Source organism: Gobio gobio (genome assembly GCF_949357685.1).
Source record: "Gobio gobio genome assembly, chromosome: 5".
Classification (NCBI taxonomy): domain Eukaryota; kingdom Metazoa; phylum Chordata; class Actinopteri; order Cypriniformes; family Gobionidae; genus Gobio; species Gobio gobio.
The window spans coordinates 56,419,070-56,439,310 of NC_137101.1; the positions used below are offsets into that span (position 1 = coordinate 56,419,070).

Consider the following 20,241-nt stretch of genomic DNA (forward strand, 5'->3'; position numbering starts at 1 on the left):
TCTGAGAACAGATTCTGTCAGGATATATTTTATGTTGAAATTTCCCCATAATTTAAAAAAAATCATTCATATAACTTGATTTGAGGTGTAAATCACTTCAGAAAATAAATTTTCCTGTCAGAAACGCTCCTCTCAGAACAGATTCTGTCAGAATATATTTTATGTTGAAATTTCCCCATAACTTTTTAAAAATCATTAATATAACCTGATTTAGATTAGATTAGATTCAACTTTATTGTCATTACACAAGTACAAGTACAAGGCAACGAAATGCAGTTTAGGTCTAACCAGAAGTGCAATAGCAGCAAGTTCAATTCAATTCAATTCAATTCAATTCAAATTTATTTGTATAGCGCCTTTCACAATACACATTGTTTCAAAGCAGCTTTACAGAAAGTGCATTTCATAAATGTACAGTAAAAATGTTAGAAAGACAATGTTAAAGAAAAATGTTCGAAAAAGTTAATCAATCGTGTATTAATTTAGGCCATAACAACGCTGGCGTTGAGTCGTCTCTTCACAGGCGTGGAGTCGTCTCATCACAGGTGTTGGGGCATCCGAAGTCTCCATGAGAGGCTGGATACAAACTGGAGCTGACAAACTATTTACCTGTGGACTAGTGTCCCGAGATAACAACAGAAAAGCAGATGGGAAATAATTAGCATAGCTGCTGTTCAGAATATTATATTAATGCTTTTGATCCGATTTAACTGTAGTATAAAAGGTAATTATAATGTGAATGCTTGGCTAAAGAGATGCGTCTTTAATCTAGTTTTAAACTGGGACAGCGAGTCTGAACCTTGAACAATATCAGGAAGACTATTCCAGAGTTTAGGAGCTAAATGTGAAAATGCCCTCCCTCCTTTAGTGGACTTAGATATCCTAGGAATGACCAGAAGCCTAGAGTTTAGTGACCTTAAAGAGCGCGCCGGATTGTAGGGCGATAGAAGATCCGTTAGATACACTGGAGCTAAACCATTTAGGGCTTTATAGGTCAGTAGCAATACTTTGTAATCGATACGGAACTTAATAGGTAACCAGTGTAGAGATGATAAAATTGGTGTTATATAATCACATTTTCTTGACCTAGTAAGAACTCTAGCAGCTGCATTTTGGACTAACTGTAGTTTGTTTATTGAGGATGCAGGACAACCAGCTAATAAAGCATTACAGTAATCTAATCTCGAGGTCATGAATGCATGAACTAACTTTTCTGCATCAGAAATAGATAGCATGTTACGTAGCTTTGCAATGTTTCTAAGGTGGAAAAATGCCGTTCTTGTAACATATGAAATATGATTTTCGAATGACAAGTTGCGGTATAATATAACACCCAGGTCTTTTACTGTAGTGGATAAAGTTACAGGACATCCTTCCGAGGTAAAGTTGTATTGTGAGAGGTTTTGTGGGCAGTTTTTTGGACCAATAAGTAATACCTCCGTTTTATCCGAATTTAATATCAGAAAATTACACGTCATCCAGTATTTAATATCTTCAACACACGCTGTCAGTTTAGATAATTTAGCGTTTTCATCCGGTCGTGATGAAATATATAATTGAGTGTCATCAGCATAACAGTGGAAATTAATTCCATGTTTTCTTATAATATTACCAAGTGGCAGCATATATATTGAGAATAGCAGAGGGCCTAACACGGATCCTTGCGGCACCCCATAGTCTACTGACGTCATCTTTGATTTTTCCCCATTTAGACAGACAAAATGGTAGCGGTCTGATAAGTACGATCTAAACCAGTTTAATGCCTGTCCCTGAACACCAGTATAATTTTGAAGTCGATCTAAGAGTATTTTATGATCTATAGTATCGAACGCAGCTCTAAGATCAAGTAGAACTAGTATTGAGATACAGCCTTGGTCAGAAGCTAGAAGTAAATCATTTGTGATTTTAACGAGCGCAGTTTCTGTGCTATGATGCGGCCTGAATCCTGATTGAAATTTTTCATATAATTTTCTTGCAAGAAAGAGCACAATTGAGTGGACACAACTTTTTCTAGTATTTTAGACATAAATGGAAGATTTGAAATTGGTCTGTAATTTGCTAGGTTATTATGATCTAATTGTGGCTTCTTAATGAGAGGTTTTATGACTGCCAACTTGAATATTCTTGGGACATTACCTAAAGATAAAGACGAGTTAATAATATTCAGAAGAGGCGCTTCCACTACAGATAACAACTCTTTCAGTAGTTTAGTGGGTATTGGATCTAATAAACATGTTGTTGGTTTAGATGCAATGATAAGTTTATTTAGCTCTTCCTGTCCTATAGTTGTAAAGCGGTGTAGTAGTTCTTGAGGGGCGATAATTGCGGTTGAATCATAAGACATCATTAAAGATTGTACATTTACAATTTTGTTTCAGATGCTTTCTATTTTCTCAATGAAGAAATTCATGGTGTTAAATAAAAACCATGGGTTATTTTGATTATTTTCTATTAGTTTGCGTAGATGCTCAGCCCTGGCTGCTTTTAGGGCCTTTTTATAACGTGACATACTATCTTTCCACGCGATTCTAAAAACCTCTAAATTAGTTTGTTTCCATTTACGCTCTAGCACTGTTGTACCACGGTGCTTTAGTTTTCTCTCTAACCTTTTTTAATCTAATTGGTGCAACAATTTCTAATGTGCTAGATAAAATGGTGCTCATACTGCTAGTCATTTCCTCTAGTTCATCTGTTTGTTTGGGTTCACTGAGCAGCTGAGACAGATCAGGTAAGCTATTTGAGAATCTATCTATAGTGGTTGGAATGATTGTTCTGCATGGTCGATAACGTGGCGCAACATGACAGATTTCAGCAGTACGCAGTATGCAAGTTACCATGTAATGGTCAGTGACATCATCACTTTGCGGTATAATATCTATATCGGTTGGGTTGGTTCCATGTGATATAATTAAATCTAGTGTGTGATTAAGACGATGAGTGGGACCAGTGACGTTTTGCTTGATCCAAAAGGAGTTAAATAGATCTGTAAACGCAGCCCCTAATGCATCATTTGTGTTATCTACGTGTATGTTAAAATCTCCAACAATTAATGCTTTATCGACGTTGACTAACAGATCTGAGAGAAAGTCTGCAAACTCTTTTAAGAAATCAGCATAGGGCCCTGGAGGTCTATACACAGTAGCCAAGGCTAGAGATAATACGGATTTCTTTCTTACATCTAAGAGCGTAACATTTAGCACTAGTACTTCAAATGAATTAAACCTGTGACCTGTTTTCTGAGTAACATTAAGAATATCTCTATAGATTGTTGCAACACCGCCGCCACGACCAATCAGACGGGGCTCATGCTTATAACAGTATCCTGGCGGAGTAGACTCATTTAGACCGAAATAATCATTTGGCTTAAGCCAGGTTTCAGTAAGGTGAAGGGTCAAGGTCAACATCACCTGTCTCTTCATCAGACACATCCTTCAAGAATGGTTTTATGATCAGTATTAAAATAAGAATCAATGAGAATCAAGTTATAACTATTTTCTACATTTGATAAATCAGTTCACCTATAACCTCTCTATATTTAATGAGTGATTTTGGAGATTTTAGTGTATTTGCTGTGTGCTTGTGCATCCACATTCTACAGTTACTTCTCTGATGTCTGTGTCAAGGCGTGCTGACAGGCAACTGTCCTTGGGGTGTAAAACACTTTTGGAGCAAAGAGGCCTCTTTACATGTGTTGAGCTATATGTCATTCTAAATTGACCTTATGTCCACATAGGTTACAGGTCTACGTGACTTTTTGGGGACTCAGAGAAATGTACCTCTTTTATGTTCTTTTCTTACTAAAAGAATAAAACTCACTTCTGTCCTAAAAGATAGTATCAGCATGTTTGGAGAAGTGCCTTGTTGATAGTTAGTTAAGATGTTCTCAACCTTGAGCAAGCTGTTATTCTCTGGAGCTTTGTGTGTATGTGCGTTGTATGATCTTTGCAGATTCAGTGTTGGAGATGGAGTTTCTGCAGACGATGGCAGACCTGGAGACGCTTTTCTGTGACCTCCGAGGTCATTCTAGTCCAAATCTGGGACTGGGCGACAACGAGTCTACGCATCTACGCATTTTTAGTGATATGTGCTCCTATCTGTTTACGTGTGGAAAGTTGCTTACATTGCATGTTGTTAGAACCAATCAGAATCATTCCACATGACAGTAATGACGTGGTTGGACCTTGAAAACAGTATAACTGTTCAGAAATTGTATGTACGTTAGGCGGAGGCGGGGAGACTGTTAGAGGGAGCGCGGCCTATGAACTCCTTGTGAGACTTGAAGCTGGCTTCTGCTGATGAAACTGCAAACTATTCTTCAGTAAATTTTTCTTTAATTAATCTAACTCCTGACTCTTGGTCTTCATTTTTTCACTACTGGTCCTGGGTCCTAAGCTGTTACCCCAACAGTAAAGTACATCGAAACTATTATCTGTGACCATTTCATTTACCAGAACCGCCTTAGGTGTGAGCGATCTAATGTTTAAAAGACCTAGTTTTAGAAATTGTTTTTGTTCACTAATATTGAGATTTTCTGGTTTAATCACAATTAGATTTTTCCTGGATCTTACAGTAGATTGAATGTTTGATCTCACTAAACGAGGAATAGACACAGTTTCTATATAATGTTCTACATTGGTACTTAAGTCAATTAAGTTAGAACAGGAAAGACTGTGATCTGGACTTTGACTTACTAGTCATATGGTGGTGTGTAACGCCCTGGAGATGTTGTCCGACAGAAGAGCCGCTCCGATTCTGCTGGGATGAAGGCCATCAGGATGGAAGAGCCTAGGTCGCTCCCAGAAAAGATTCCAATTATTTACAAAGAGCAGCTTCTGTTCATTACACCATGATATTAACCATTCATTTAGAGCAAATAATCTACTGAACTTTTCATATCCTAGTCGGTACGTGGGAAGGGGTCCAGACACGATGATCGCTGCTTCAGGCGATGTCCTGCGCACCGTCTCTACCAGGCTCTTGTAGTCCTTCTTCAGAACCTCCGTCTGCCGCAGCCTGGTGTCGTTCGTTCCCGCGTGCAACACGACAGCTCCGATGCGCTCGTTACCGTTCAGGATCTCGGGAACCTGCGCAGCGACATCGAGAACACGAGCACCAGGAAAGCAGTGAGTGATTACCTTGCCTTTACCTGAGGTAGCGTGGACATGCCGGACGATGGAAGTACCGATGACCACAGCGTCGCGTTCCGTCTCGCGAAGAGGGGAGAAGCGGTTCCGGGTGGAGATCTCGAAGACCGGGAGGGGCGGAGAGGTCCTAGCTCTGGTCCTGGCTCGCGTCTTCCGCTGTGGAAAAACCCACGGTCCCCGGTGCTGTGTCGGTGCCGGAGTGAACGAAACCAGGGATGATGATCGCGTCCTGGGTGCTTGTGTCCTGTGCAAAGAAGCACACGAAGTAGACGAGCTCGGAGTCAACAGGTTATTAACCACTGACTTGTGCGCATCGGCGCGTGATGTTTCCAGCGCTGATCGTCGCTCTCTCAGCACGGCTTGTCTGTCTAGAAGGTCGCGAATCTGCTTCTCCACCGATTCCAACTCCAACTGCACCGAATGCAGCTCGAACGTGTCCTCGCCTGCACTCAAAGGTAACATTAGACACACATCCGAGTTATTCGCCATTGTAGCGGATGTGCTACGATGACGAATTGTCGGTACAGTGACGGGTGTAAATAAGTTTACCACGCGTGCGATGCTAGCGGGCTACGGCTACCGGTATAAATAAGTTTACCACGCGTGCGATGCTAGTGGGCTACGGCTAGTAGCGGAAGTTCGGATATAAGTAGTCATATCAAGGCAATCCGATTGTTTTTTATAGAGAATCGTATCGGAGATATATTCACACGCTGTAAATAGTAGAAAATATTCGTTTGTAAGCGAGTGTTAAGGAGAAAATCAAGGATTATGAATCAAATCGACGGAGCTCTAAACACCAACAGCGTGCTCACAACTCGCGCATGCGCGTAATCATTCCGTCAATGAAAGTCAATGGGATTTTTCCGAGTTGTGATCGTCATTTTTAGGAAAAGCGTGAGTCGGATCAGTCTGAAGAGATACAGCACACCGAGTCAGAACAGCCTGACGCTCTGAGCCGAGTTTGGAGGATGTGGAGTTAAAGCTCTAGGAGGAGTTAGAGGCAGAAACTTCATAATGAGTTTAAAGAGGATTTCAGTGAATCTCTCTCAAGACTGAACTCAACTCAATGACAACAATATAATAACCATACAGTTATTATCTTACCTTATTTATTTATGGTTATTAGAAACAACAAAGAAGCAAATTACACACAATAGGACAAACACCAGATCAAAGACAGAGATTACAGTTTCTCAGGAACAGTAGGGACACTGACAGAGGTCATTATCCAGTGGGATTGGAAGGTCAAAGGTCGCTCGTCTCTGAACTGCTGCTCGATGCAGAAGAAGCGAATGAGAGTTTTTGACGATCACATGACAGACACTGCCATTATTCAGCTCAACACTCTCACACACACACACACACACACACACACACACACACACACACACACACACACATACACGTCTATATTACCAACAGGGGACCATCACTCCACACTGACCAAGAGGGGACCTGTGTTTCTAGTCATTTTAAAGAAACAAAACTTAGATACAAAATTTTGTTTTAAGGTCTTTTTTCAGAATATAACTTCAAATAAGCATTTATTTTTTAATTTTTTAAACATGCCAAGAGGGGACCTGACCGATGTCTACCTATCCAACAGGGGACCTCCATAGCCTGCAATGGAGCTGAGTGTGTGAAAGGGAAGAGAGCTGGCAGTCAAGTCTGTCTTCATTATTTAATATATATATATTATTATATAATGTTCACACAGGCATCAGGGAACACAATGAGCACACAACGGAGAAAAAGCCATGTTGTGGACATTACAGAAAAGAATTTAAGAAATTAAAACATTCTTAAAATTAAGAATTATCTTTAAGAAATTAATTCTCTGTTGTGTCTTCATACTTACAGTATATGATCCGTCCACTCATTTAAGCTTATTTTCGAGAACACCAACACTGTAAAAAAAAATCAGGTCTCCAATTGAAAATTTTCTAGTGACCGATCACATCTAAATTTTTTAGTTGGCCAAATTGAATTTCTTGAATTTTAATTGAATTAAAGTGCATCAATTTACAGAAAATTTTCAATTGGAGACCTGGATTTTTTTTTACAGTAAAGGTATTTCAATATGTGACTTATTTTTAATTAAAACATAGTTTCTGCTCTCTAAAATCCCCAAAAATGTCATTTGTTTTTGAGATTTTTAGAGTGAGATTTGATTTCTTGCACCAATAAAAAAATAAATAAATATAGGACTGGACAAGCAGAAATTGTTATTTATGGTAATAATCACAGGTCATCACTTTATATAGTAAATAATGATAATGTTAAACACAATGACTCGGTCCCCTGTTAGATAGTAAATCACGACAGCAGTGTGTTTGTGTTGTCATTTCTTGCCATAAACACACTGTGGAGATTTAGAGTTTTTATAGCAATAACTGAGTTTTAAGAGTTAAATCAAGCAGAAATATTTCTCTAATGTATTAATTGCAGATCCTCTTTGAATAATGATTATGTTAAACACAATGACTCGGTCCCCTGTTAGATATTAAATCACGACACCAGTGTGTTTGCGTTGTCATTTCTTGCCATAAACACACTGTGGAGATTTAGAGTTTTTATAGCAATAACTGAGTTTTAAGAGTTAAATCAAGCAGAAATATTTCTCTAATGTATTAATTGCAGATCCTCTTTGAATAATGATTATGTTAAACACAATGACTCGGTCCCCTGTTAGATAGTAAATCACGACACCAGTGTGTTTGCGTTGTCATTTCTTGCCATAAACACACTGTGGAGATTTAGAGTTTTTATAGCAATAACTGAGTTTAAAGAGTTAAATCAAGCAGAAATAGTTCTCTAATGTATTAATTGCAGATCCTCTTTGAATAATGATAATGTTAAACACAATGACTCGGTCCCCTGTTAGATAGTAAATCACGACACCAGTGTGTTTGCGTTGTCATTTCTTGCCATAAACACACTGTGGAGATTTAGAGTTTTTATAGCAATAACTGAGTTTTAAGAGTTAAATCAAGCAGAAATATTTCTCTAATGTATTAATTGCAGATCCTCTTTGAATAATGATTATGTTAAACACAATGACTCGGTCCCCTGTTAGATAGTAAATCACGACACCAGTGTGCTTGCTTTGTCATTTCTTGCCATAAACACACTGTGGAGATTTAGAGTTTTTATAGCAATAACTGAGTTTTAAGAGTTAAATCAAGCAGAAAAAATTATCTAATGTATTAATTGCAGATCATCTTTGAATAATGATTATGTTAAACACAATGACTCGGTCCCCTGTTAGATAGTAAATCACGACACCAGTGTGTTTGCGTTGTCATTTCTTGCCATAAACACACTGTGGAGATTTAGAGTTTTTATAGCAATAACTGAGTTTTAAGAGTTAAATCAAGCAGAAATATTTCTCTAATGTATTAATTGCAGATCCTCTTTGAATAATGATTATGTTAAACACAATGACTCGGTCCCCTGTTAGATAGTAAATCACGACACCAGTGTGTTTGCGTTGTCATTTCTTGCCATAAACACACTGTGGAGATTTAGAGTTTTTATAGCAATAACTGAGTTTTAAGAGTTAAATCAAGCATAAATAGTTCTCTAATGTATTAATTGCAGATCCTCTTTGAATAATGATTATGTTAAACACAATGACTCGGTCCCCTGTTAGATAGTAAATCACGACACCAGTGTGTTTGCGTTGTCATTTCTTGCCATAAACACACTGTGGAGATTTAGAGTTTTTATAGCAATAACTGAGTTTTAAGAGTTAAATCAAGCAGAAATATTTCTCTAATGTATTAATTGCAGTTCTTCTTTGAATAATGATAATGTTAAACACAATGACTCTGTCCCCTGTTAGATAGTAAATCACGACACCAGTGTGTTTGCGTTGTCATTTCTTGCCATCTCAAACACACTGTAGATATTCACTGTATATATTGAGATAACTCAATTATATGGCGACTTGCATTAAAATGTGTATCCGTCTCAATTAAATTATGTGAACTGAATGACTTTTAACATTGACACTTTAGTTGTTTAACCAACTGATGATTTGCAACTCAGCAATCAACACACAACTGAGTTTTGACCTCTAAAATCTTATTATAGTGTATTGTTATGGTAAGTATTGGTGTTTTATGTTTTAAATCAAGCAGAAATCACTCTTTAAGGAAACAATTGCAGGTCACACTTTATACAGTGAACATGATTTCCTTAAATTGACTTAAGTCCCCTGTTGGATGCTAAAACACAACGCCTGTTTGATTGCTTTGCCATTTCTTGCCATCACAAACACACTGTAGAGATTTTGAAGGTCAGAACTAAATTTTATGGTGACTTGCATGAAAATGTTCATCCGTCTCAATTAAATTATGTGAACTGAACGTCTTTTAACATTGACACTTTAGTTGAAGATTTTCAACTCAACAATCAACACACAACTGAGTTTTGACCTCCAAAATCATTATACAGTGTATATTAAATTTAAATAAAAAATATAAATTTTCTTTACAAAACAAGTTTGACTCTCTACTGCTTATTCATTATTGTTTATGTTACATGTTCCATGTTTACATTACAGTATAAAATTGTTCCTAAGTTTTCCCCTTTTATATAGATGGTAATGACTAAATATCCTTGCACACCGAAATTTTCACACGTAAAAAAAAAAGATCAATCACGTTTACACACAGCCTCTGAAACTTTCCTTCGTCATAAAAAAAAATCTGATCAGGTTCATTTTTCTGCATTTTTCGCATCCATAGCAAGCATTTTAAGAGGGGTTTCAAATTTCTGTGTTATTCTTTTTTGTGTTAAAATTTTGAACATAAGTTGAACAGTTTAAAAAAGAAAGTGTGAACATTCAAATTAGCCTTTATAGTTAATAAAGTTTTGCTGGCGTTTGTATCTAATTGAGAAAAGAATGAATGTAAATTGAAAGATGTCGTCATTGAACGCATTTTGTGCCAAAGCAATTAAATGATCCACAGTTTAGCCACATAGGCTGATGTGATCCCTGAGTGAAGAGTTTTGAAAAAGTGATGAGTATTCAGAAATGTGTCCTAGCAGATGTTTAAAAAACCCTGTAATATCACTATTAGTAAGGGATCACTGTATACTATCAGTCTTTAAATGTGAGTTATTTAAAGTGAACCTAAAGTATACTTGCAATAGTGTGATTTTAGCACAATTAAATATACTTAATGGATGTTTCGCAAAAGCGTTGTTTAGTGATATTGCATCCTTGTGTTCCTGCTCTACGTCATCATCAACTGTCGAAGTTCAATTACAATACTCAAGAACACATGTACAGAGGATGCACAAAAGTACCCGGATGTTATAAGATATACAAGTATATGAAAACAATGTCTACAATAATATGAAATAAATGTTTTAATAGGTTATGTTTGTGGTTATTTTGTGTTAGCCACTATATAATATGCTGGGATGGTTAGTTGAGCAACAAGTTCACACATCTCAATTTCTGTTCTGTGTCCTCACAAACTTCTGAGCTCGTTCTTTCAAGATCACATAGCAAGACTGGTCTCCACGAAAACACAAGTCCCTTCTTTGCATTCCCAGAATTGCGAAACAGCCATCATTAAGAAATGTGCATTGTGCAATAAAGGAGTACTCCAAGAATAATTATAATATTTATACCAGTAAGTCTCATGCAGGTCACTAGGGTTTACAATATTTTATGCTTTAATACTATCAAAAAAAATTGTTACGGCCATTTCACACCGAACGCGTCAAAGTGAGGTGAATCGTTGATGAATGGAGGTTTAACACCGAACGCCACTCAAACCATCATCGCGGACTTGCTATAATTATATAATAGACAGACATGCATTATTTCTAGTGATTTATGATTGTAATATAATTGACCGATCCAGAGCGAATGCGATCTCTGACTCATAACACTCACACACGTGGAAGAAAACGGACAGTTCTCTTCTGATAGCATATAATTCAGTGGAAAAAGAAGTAAACTTGAGAATTACATATGGCATATCTTGCTTTATTCTGCTGAGATTGATCGAGATTGACACATCCCCCAAACCCTATTTACATATGAATACAGGAAAGGCCAAAGCCATTGTCTCACAGGTGAGGAACTGGCCTTACAGAGCTGTTACACCCATGTCACAGAAACAAACTTCTCAAACAAACTAGAGAAGACGCTGGGATTTACCTGGGAAAATTAAATCAATGTACACTTTTTCCAATCCCTACGACACATTTTTCAATACTTGGGTCACTTTTTTAAAACTCTTCACACACTTCTCCAAAATGAATTTCAGCTTGTCACAGCAGTTATTTTAATGTTCAAAATGCACTAAAACTACCAAAAAGGATTCAAAGGAATCACCCAACAAACACACTTTTTCAATCATAAAACACAGACCTAAAACACATGATCATTACACAATGTTTTCTTTTGTAAAATTTTCTTTTCAAAACAAGACTTACACTATAATTCACTGCAGTTTATGTTACATGGTCCTTGGTCCAGTACAGTATAACATTATTCCTAAATGTTTCCCTTTTGAATGGATGGCAATGCAATTTAAAAACTAACACCAGCTAAATCTATGTGTTTTGATTCTATGTGTTTTGATAGTCTTTTATATTTTAGATTCAAAATACAACCCCAAATCAGAAAAAGTTGGGACAGTATGGAAAACGCAAAAAAAAAGAAAAGAAAAAAAAAAAGAGGTGATTTCTAAATTTACTTTGACTTGTATTTCATTGCAGACAATATGAACACAAAATATTTCATGTTTTGTCTGGTCAACTTCATGTCATTTGTAAATATGCATCCTTTCCTGTCATTCAGACCTGCAACACATTTCAAAAAAAGTTGGGACAGTAAAGCATTTACCACTTTGTAATGTTGCCATTCCTTTTCACAACACTTAAAAGACGTTTAGGGGTTGAAGACACCAAGTGTTGAAGTGTTTCAGGTGTAATTTTGTCTTAAGGTGGGCAACAGTACGGGGTCTTCGTTGTCCACATTCTCTATTGGAGACAGGTCGGGACTGCAGGCAGGCCAGTCAAGTACCCGAACCCTCTTCCTCCGCAGCCAGGACTGCAGAATGTGTGCAGAATGTGGTTTTGCATTGTCTTGTTGAAATATGCATGGACGTCCCTGGAAAAGATGTCTTCTTGAAGGCAGCATATTATGCTCCAAAATCTCTATGTACTTTTCAGCATTAATGGTGCCTTCACAGGACCTTTCTTGGATGCTGCTTTTGTAGCAAATCATAATTACAATCACCTGTTGACATCACCTGTTTCAAATCACATCATTATTTAACCATTTTACCTCATTACTAGCTCTAAATTGCTCCTGTCCCAACTTTTTTTGAAATGTGTCTGAATTGCAGGTCTGAATGACAGGAAAGGATACATATTTACAAATGACATGAAGTTGACCGGACAAAACATGAAATATTTTGTGTTCATATTGTCTGCAATGAAATACAAGTCAAAGTAAATTTAGAAATCACTTCTTTTTTTTGTATTTGCGTTTTCCATACTGTCCAAACTTTTTATGATTTGGGGTTGTATATTTCAATATGGTATTACTGTCTAAATGTAGCAAATTTCTATTATTTCTTTAGTTTTGTGTTAAATTTTGAACATAAGTTTAACAGTTTTGAAAAGAGAATGTAAAAATGTTCAAATTGGCCTGTATAGTACATGTTTTGGTGGTGTTTGTGTCAAAGTCAGAAAAGAATGAATGTAAATTGAATGTCGTCATTGAACACATTTTGTGCCCAAAGCAATGATAAATGATCCAGAGTTTAGCCACATAGGCTGATGTGATCACTGAGTGAAGACAAAAAGTGAACAGTGAAAAAGTGATGAGGATTGAGAAATATGTCCCAGCAAATGTAAAAAAAAAAAAAAACTGTTGACATGTTTTAAATTGTTTTAAAAATTAAATTAAATTAAATATATTTTCATCTTATTAGAAGTGATATTTTCTTGGTGTTTAGCCCCACAGCTTTCTGCATATCGCTTTACGTTTTAAAAAAAAAATTGCATTGGCCAATACTAAATTGATATGTTAAAAACTGTGAATCATTTTTCATTGCTTCCACACAAAATGCATTCCATGACCACATTTTCCAAAATCCACGAACACTTTTGTTATTCGTACCTAACCATCTGCAAAACTATATATTTTTAGCACATTCTTTGAATGCTAACACACTGCTTTCAGAACTGATCAAACACATTCAAGTCTGAACGATGATCAACTCATTTCTGCAGGAATTATATTAAAATCCAAAGGGACCCACTTTATATAAGGTGGCCTATGTACTAACATTTTAATTATCCATTTGATACAATGCACTTATTGTTTAAATACATGTCTTTACATTGTACTTACATTTTTAAATATACCTTCATGTAATTACATCTGTAATTAATTTCTGTAGTTACATCTTGTTTTGAAAAGAAAATTTTACAAAAGAAAACATTGTGTAATGATCATGTGTTTTAGGTCTGTGTTTTATGATTGAAAAAGTGTGTTTGTTGGGTGATTCCTTTGAATCCTCAGAATCCTTTTTGGTAGTTTTAGTGCATTTTGAACATTAAAATAACTGCTGTGCCAAGCTGAAATTCATTTTGGAGAAGTGTGTGAAGAGTTTTAAAAAAGTGACCCAAGTATTGAAAAATGTGTCGTAGGGATTGGAAAAAGTGTACATTGATTTAATTTTCCCAGGTAAATCCCAGCGTCTTCTCTAGTTTGTTTGAGAAGTTTGTTTCTGTGACATGGGTGTAACAGCTCTGTAAGGCCTATTCCTCACCTGTGAGACAATGGCTTTGGCCTTTCCTGTATTCATATGTAAATAGGGTTTGGGGGATGTGTCAATCTTGATCAATCTCAGCATAATAAAGCAAGATATGCCATATGCAATTCTCAAGTTTACTTCTTTTTCCACTGAATTATATGCTATCAGAAGAGAACTGTCCGTTTTCTTCCACGTGTGTGAGTGTTATTAGTCAGAGATCGCATTCGCTCTGGATCGGTCAATTATATTACAATCATAAATCACTAGAAATAATGCATGTCTGTCTATTATATAATTATAGCAAGTCCGCGATGATGGTTTAAGTGGCGTTCGGTGTTAAACCTCCATTCATCAACGATTCACCTCACTTTGACGCGTTCAGTGTGAAATGGCCGTAACAATTTTTTTTGATAGTATTAAAGCATAAAATATTGTAAACCCTAGTGACCTGCATGAGACTTACTGGTATAAATATTATAATTATTCTTGGAGTACTCCTTTATTGCACAGTGCACATTTCTTAAAGGAACTGTATGTAGGAGTGTGGCCAAAACTGGTACTGCAATCACTTTCAAATTACTGTAGAGCAGTGTATTCCCTCTCCCCCTCCTTAGACATTTTTTTATCCAAAAAGTTTGTAGCTGCAGCTGTGGTCACTAGAGCAGAGCTGGCAACCCGGATGCCGAAACACTACTGACTTCGTGATTGGTAGATAGGTGGAGGGTGGCGCTTCAGGCCAAAACACAACATGTCAACATCAACATCAGTTGAGGGCTGCAACTTCACTTTTAAAATGACAATATCCTGGCTGGACTACTGTTGTCAGTGATATAAGTATTTGAAATTAACATGATTTCTTAATGTCTAGTGACATATCAGGGCCATTTTATGATTAATTGAAATACATTTCTTACATACAGTTCCTTTAATGATGGCTGTTTCGCAATTCTGGGAATGCAAAGAAGGGACTTGTGTTTTCGTGGAGACCAGTCTTGCTATGTGATCTTGAAAGAACGAGCTCAGAAGTTTGTGAGGACACAGAACAGAAATTGAGATGTGTGAACTTGTTGCTCAACTAACCATCCCAGCATATTATATAGTGGCTAACACAAAATAACCACAAACATAACCTATTAAAACATTTATTTCATATTATTGTAGACATTGTTTTCATATACTTGTATATCTTATAACATCTGGGTACTTTTGTGCATCCTCTGTACATGTGTTCTTGAGTATTGTAATTGAACTTCGACAGTTGATGATGACGTAGAGCAGGAACACAAGGATGCAATATCACTAAACAACGCTTTTGCGAAACATCCATTAAGTATATTTAATTGTGCTAAAATCACACTATTGCAAGTATACTTTAGGTTCACTTTAAATAACTCACATTTAAAGACTGATATTATACAGTGATCCCTTACTAATAGTGATATTACAGGGTTTTTTAAACATCTGCTAGGACACATTTCTGAATACTCATCACTTTTTCAAAACTCTTCACTCAGGGATCACATCAGCCTATGTGGCTAAACTGTGGATCATTTATTTGCTTTGGCACAAAATGCGTTCAATGACGACATCTTTCAATTTACATTCATTCTTTTCTCAATTAGATACAAACGCCAGCAAAACTTTATTAACTATAAAGGCTAATTTGAATGTTCACACTTTCTTTTTTAAACTGTTCAACTTATGTTCAAAATTTTAACACAAAAAAGAATAACACAGAAATTTGAAACCCCTCTTAAAATGCTTGCTATGGATGCGAAAAATGCAGAAAAATGAACCTGATCAGATTTTTTTTTATGACGAAGGAAAGTTTCAGAGGCTGTGTGTAAACGTGCTTGATCTTTTTTTTTACGTGTGAAAATTTCGGTGTGCAAGGATATTTAGTCATTACCATCTATTTAAAAGGGGAAAACTTAGGAACAATTTTATACTGTAATGTAAACATGGACCATGTAACATAAACAATAATGAATAAGCAGTAGAGAGTCAAACTTGTTTTGTAAAGAAAATTTATATTTTTTATTTAAATTTAATATACACTGTATAATGATTTTGGAGGTCATTTTGGAGATGAACATTTTCATGCAAGTCACCATAAAATTTAGTTCTGACCTTCAAAATCTCTACAGTGTGTTTGTGATGGCAAGAAATGGCAAAGCAATCAAACAGGCGTTGTGTTTTAGCATCCAACAGGGGACTTAAGTCAATTTAAGGAAATCATGTTCACTGTATAAAGTGTGACCTGCAATTGTTTCCTTAAAGAGTGATTTCTGCTTGATTTAAAACATAAAACACCAATACTTACCATAACAATACACTATAATAAGATTTTAGAGGTCAAAACTCAGTTGTGTGTTGATTGCTGAGTTGCAAATCATCAGTTGGTTAAACAACTAAAGTGTCAATGTTAAAAGTCATTCAGTTCACATAATTTATTTGAGACGGATAAACATTTTAATGCAAGTCGCCATATAATTGAGTTATCTCGATATATACAGTGAATATCTACAGTGTGTTTGAGATGGCAAGAAATGACAACGCAAACACACTGGTGTCGTGATTTACTATCTAACAGGGGACCGAGTCATTGTGTTTAACATAATCATTATTCAAAGAGGATCTGCAATTAATACATTAGATAATTATTTCTGCTTGATTTAACTCTAAAAACTCAGTTATTGCTATAAAAACTCTAAATCTCCACAGTGTGTTTATGGCAAGAAATGACAACGCAAACACACTGGTGTCGTGATTTAATATCTAACAGGGGACCGAGTCATTGTGTTTAACATAATCATTATTCAAAGAGGATCTGCAATTAATACATTAGATAATTATTTCTGCTTGATTTAACTCTTAAAACTCAGTTATTGCTATAAAAACTCTAAGGGCCCTATTTTAACGATCTGAAACGCAAGTGTCAAAGCGTGAAGCGCAAGTAACTGTGTGGGCGTGTCTCGGCGCTGTTGCTATTTTCCCGGCGGGATAAATGGCTCTTGCGCCCGGCGCAAATCTAAAATGGGTTGGTCTGAAGTAGCTTCATTATTCATAGGTGTGGTTTGGGCGTAACGTGAATAAACCAATCCGAGCGTCATCCAACATTCCCTTTAAAAGCAGGTGCGCAAGTTCCATTATGGATTGCTATTATTATGGCGTATTTACCAGGCGCACGCCAGGAGCGGTTCACAGCCGAGGAGACCGATGTTCTTGTAAGAGCAGTGAAAGACAGAGAAGTGAAGTTGTAATGTTGTACATTATGGTAAAGGTGATTTCACAGTCTTTTTTTTTTTTCAGTCTTTCAGTTTTTTCAGTTTTTCAGTCGATTTTTTTTCCTGGTTCTTGACGGACAAACCAATTTGTCAGATGTCCTTATATACATATATGTCTTGCCACTATTGGGCAAACAGGTCTTATCCTTAATTATTACAATTAGCCTGAATCATTTGTAAGCTAGATTTATGCCTATTTTTTTCACATCTTCGTGGCACACCACAATGATTTCCGTCATCTCATGTGTTAATATTTTTTTAGTGTAACAATTTATGATTTGCAAAAATAACTGTTGCATCTGTGTAGATTACATGAGCAAAGTGTATGCGCGTTGTGCACGCTATACATTATGGTCAAGCATGCGCCCTTAAAATAGCATAATGAACAACGCGCAACGCGCCACTGACTTTAGACTAGGTTTTTTCTGGTCAGTGGCGCAATTGTTTAATGGAACAGCAAAATAGCACCAGGGATTGTTTGCGCCGGAACACGCCTCCTTTTTTGCGCTGAACCGCCCAGGTAGCGCAAGTTCATTCACTAGTTTAGCGACGTGCTTCTGTGGAGGGAAAAGCGCGCTTTGCGCGGGTGCAAAATAGGAATGACACATGCGTCGGTGTACAAAGTCAATTGCGCTGGGTGCAAGATAGGGCCCTAAATCTCCACAGTGTGTTTATGGCAAGAAATGACAACGCAAACACACTGGTGTCGTGATTTACTATCTAACAGGGGACCAAGTCATTGTGTTTAACATAATCATTATTCAAAGAGGATCTGCAATTAATACATTAGATGATTATTTCTGCTTGATTTAACTCTTAAAACTCAGTTATTGCTATAAAAACTCTAAATCTCCACAGTGTGTTTATGGCAAGAAATGACAACGCAAACACACTGGTGTCGCGATTTACTATCTAACAGGGGACCGAGTCATTGTGTTTAACATAATCATTATTCAAAGAGGATCTGCAATTAATACATTAGAGAAATATTTCTGCTTGATTTAACTCTTAAAACTCAGTTATTGCTATAAAAACTCTAAATCTCCACAGTGTGTTTATGGCAAGAAATGACAACGCAAACACACTGGTGTCGTGATTTACTATCTAACAGGGGACCGAGTCATTGTGTTTAACATTATCATTATTCAAAGAGGATCTGCAATTAATACATTAGAGAACTATTTCTGCTTGATTTAACTCTTAAAACTCAGTTATTGCTATAAAAACTCTAAATCTCCACAGTGTGTTTGAGATGGCAAGAAATGACAACGCAAACACACTGGTGTCGTGATTTACTATCTAACAGGGGACCGAGTCATTGTGTAAATCATAATCATTATTCAAAGAGGATCTGCAATTAATACATTAGATAATTTTTTCTGCATGATTTAACTCTTAAAACTCAGTTATTGCTATAAAAACTCTAAATCTCCACAGTGTGTTTATGGCAAGAAATGACAACGCAAACACACTGGTGTCGTGATTTACTATCTAACAGGGGACCGAGTCATTGTGTTTAACATTATCATTATTCAAAGATGATCTGCAATTAATACATTAGACATTTACATTTTAAATTTAGTCATTTAGCAGACGCTTTTATCCAAAGCGACTTACAAATGAGAGCAAAAGAAGCAACTAGAACAGTCAAGGGCAACAGTATGCAAGTGCCAGTCTCAGTTAATCTAGCTCAGAACACACAGGACAGTTTTTTTTTTTTTTTTTTTTTTTTTTTTTTTTTTTTAAATAAATTAGACAGACAGAAAATGAATAGAATGATAAGAGCTATTCTTGATTGGACAGGTGCTGCTGGAAGAGATGTGTCTTTAGGTGTTTTTTGAAAATGGTTACAGACTCGGCCGCACGAATTGAGATAGGCAGGTCATTCCACCAGGTGGGAACAGCCCAGGAAAAGCTCCGTGAGAGCGATTTCATGCCTCTCTGGTATGGCACCACAAGGCGTCGTTCACTGGCAGAACGTAAGTTCCTGGAGGGTGTGTAAGTCTGAACGAGCGATTTTAGGTATATTGGTGCAGAGCCAGTGGTTGCTTTGAAGGCGAGCACCAGTGCCTTGAATTTGATGCGAGCAGCTATTGGCAGCCAGTGCAGACTGATGAAGAGAGGCGTGACGTGCGCTCTCTTCGGCTCATTAAAGACCAACCTCACCGCTGCATTCTGGATCAGTTGCAAGGGTTTGATAGTGCATGCCGGAAGGCCCGCTAGAAGAGCATTACAGTAGTCCAGTCTGGAGAGAACAAGAGCTTGGACCAGTAGTTGTGTGGCATGCTCTGATAGGAAGGGTCTAATCTTCCTAATGTTGTATAATGCAAATCTACAGGATCGGGTTGTTGCAGTAATGTGGTCAGTGAATTTTAGCTGATCATCAATCACAACTCCAAGGTTCCTGGCTGTCCTGGACGGAGTTATGGTTGATGAACCTAGCTGAATGGAGAGATTGTGGTGAAGTGCTGGGTTGGCAGAGACAACAAGAAGTTCTGTCTTTGCAAGGTTAAGTTGAAGGTGATGTTCCTTCATCCAGGCAGAAATGTCTGTTAGGCAGGCAGCGATACGAACACCAACCGATGGATCATCTGGTTGAAATGGGAAGTAGAGTTGAGTGTCGTCGGCATAGCAGTGATAGGAAAAGCCATGTTTCTGAATGACCGATCCCAGTGATGACATGTAGATGGAGAAGAGAAGTGGTCCAAGCACTGAGCCCTGGGGAACTCCAGTAGCTAGATGATGTGACTTAGACACTTCACCTCTCCATGACACCCTGAAGGACCTACCTGAGAGGTAAGACATGAACCACTGGAGAGCAGTTCCTGAGATGCCCATCTTCATGAGAGTTGACAGGAGGATCTGGTGGTTAACTGTGTCAAAAGCAGCAGACAAATCCAGTAAGATAAGTACTGTGGATTTGGAAGCTGCTCTTGCCTGTCTGAGTGCCTCCGTAACCGAGAGCAGGGCAGTCTCAGTTGAGTGCCCGCTTTTGAAGCCGGATTGGTTGAT

The 20,241-nt window shown here is 37.2% G+C and overlaps 1 protein-coding gene across 1 annotated transcript; it reads right to left on the reverse strand.

The window, feature by feature from the left end:
- Positions 1 to 212: 212 nt before the first annotated feature.
- Positions 213 to 6,422, reverse strand: LOC307126131 (uncharacterized protein). The gene is made up of 2 exons (XM_079816518.1): positions 4,692 to 6,422; positions 213 to 616 (listed from the first exon to the last, which is right to left on the reverse strand). Exon 1 carries the CDS (start codon positions 5,631 to 5,633, stop codon positions 4,695 to 4,697), a length of 939 nt encoding a protein of 312 aa, XP_079672644.1. The 5' UTR covers positions 5,634 to 6,422; the 3' UTR covers positions 213 to 616; positions 4,692 to 4,694.
- Positions 6,423 to 20,241: the final 13,819 nt, after the last annotated feature.

Bases quoted from the DNA above. Each gene is read 5' to 3' on its own strand.
- LOC307126131 (XM_079816518.1), bottom strand. From the start codon at position 5,633: ATGGCGAATAACTCGGATGTGTGTCTAATGTTACCTTTGAGTGCAGGC.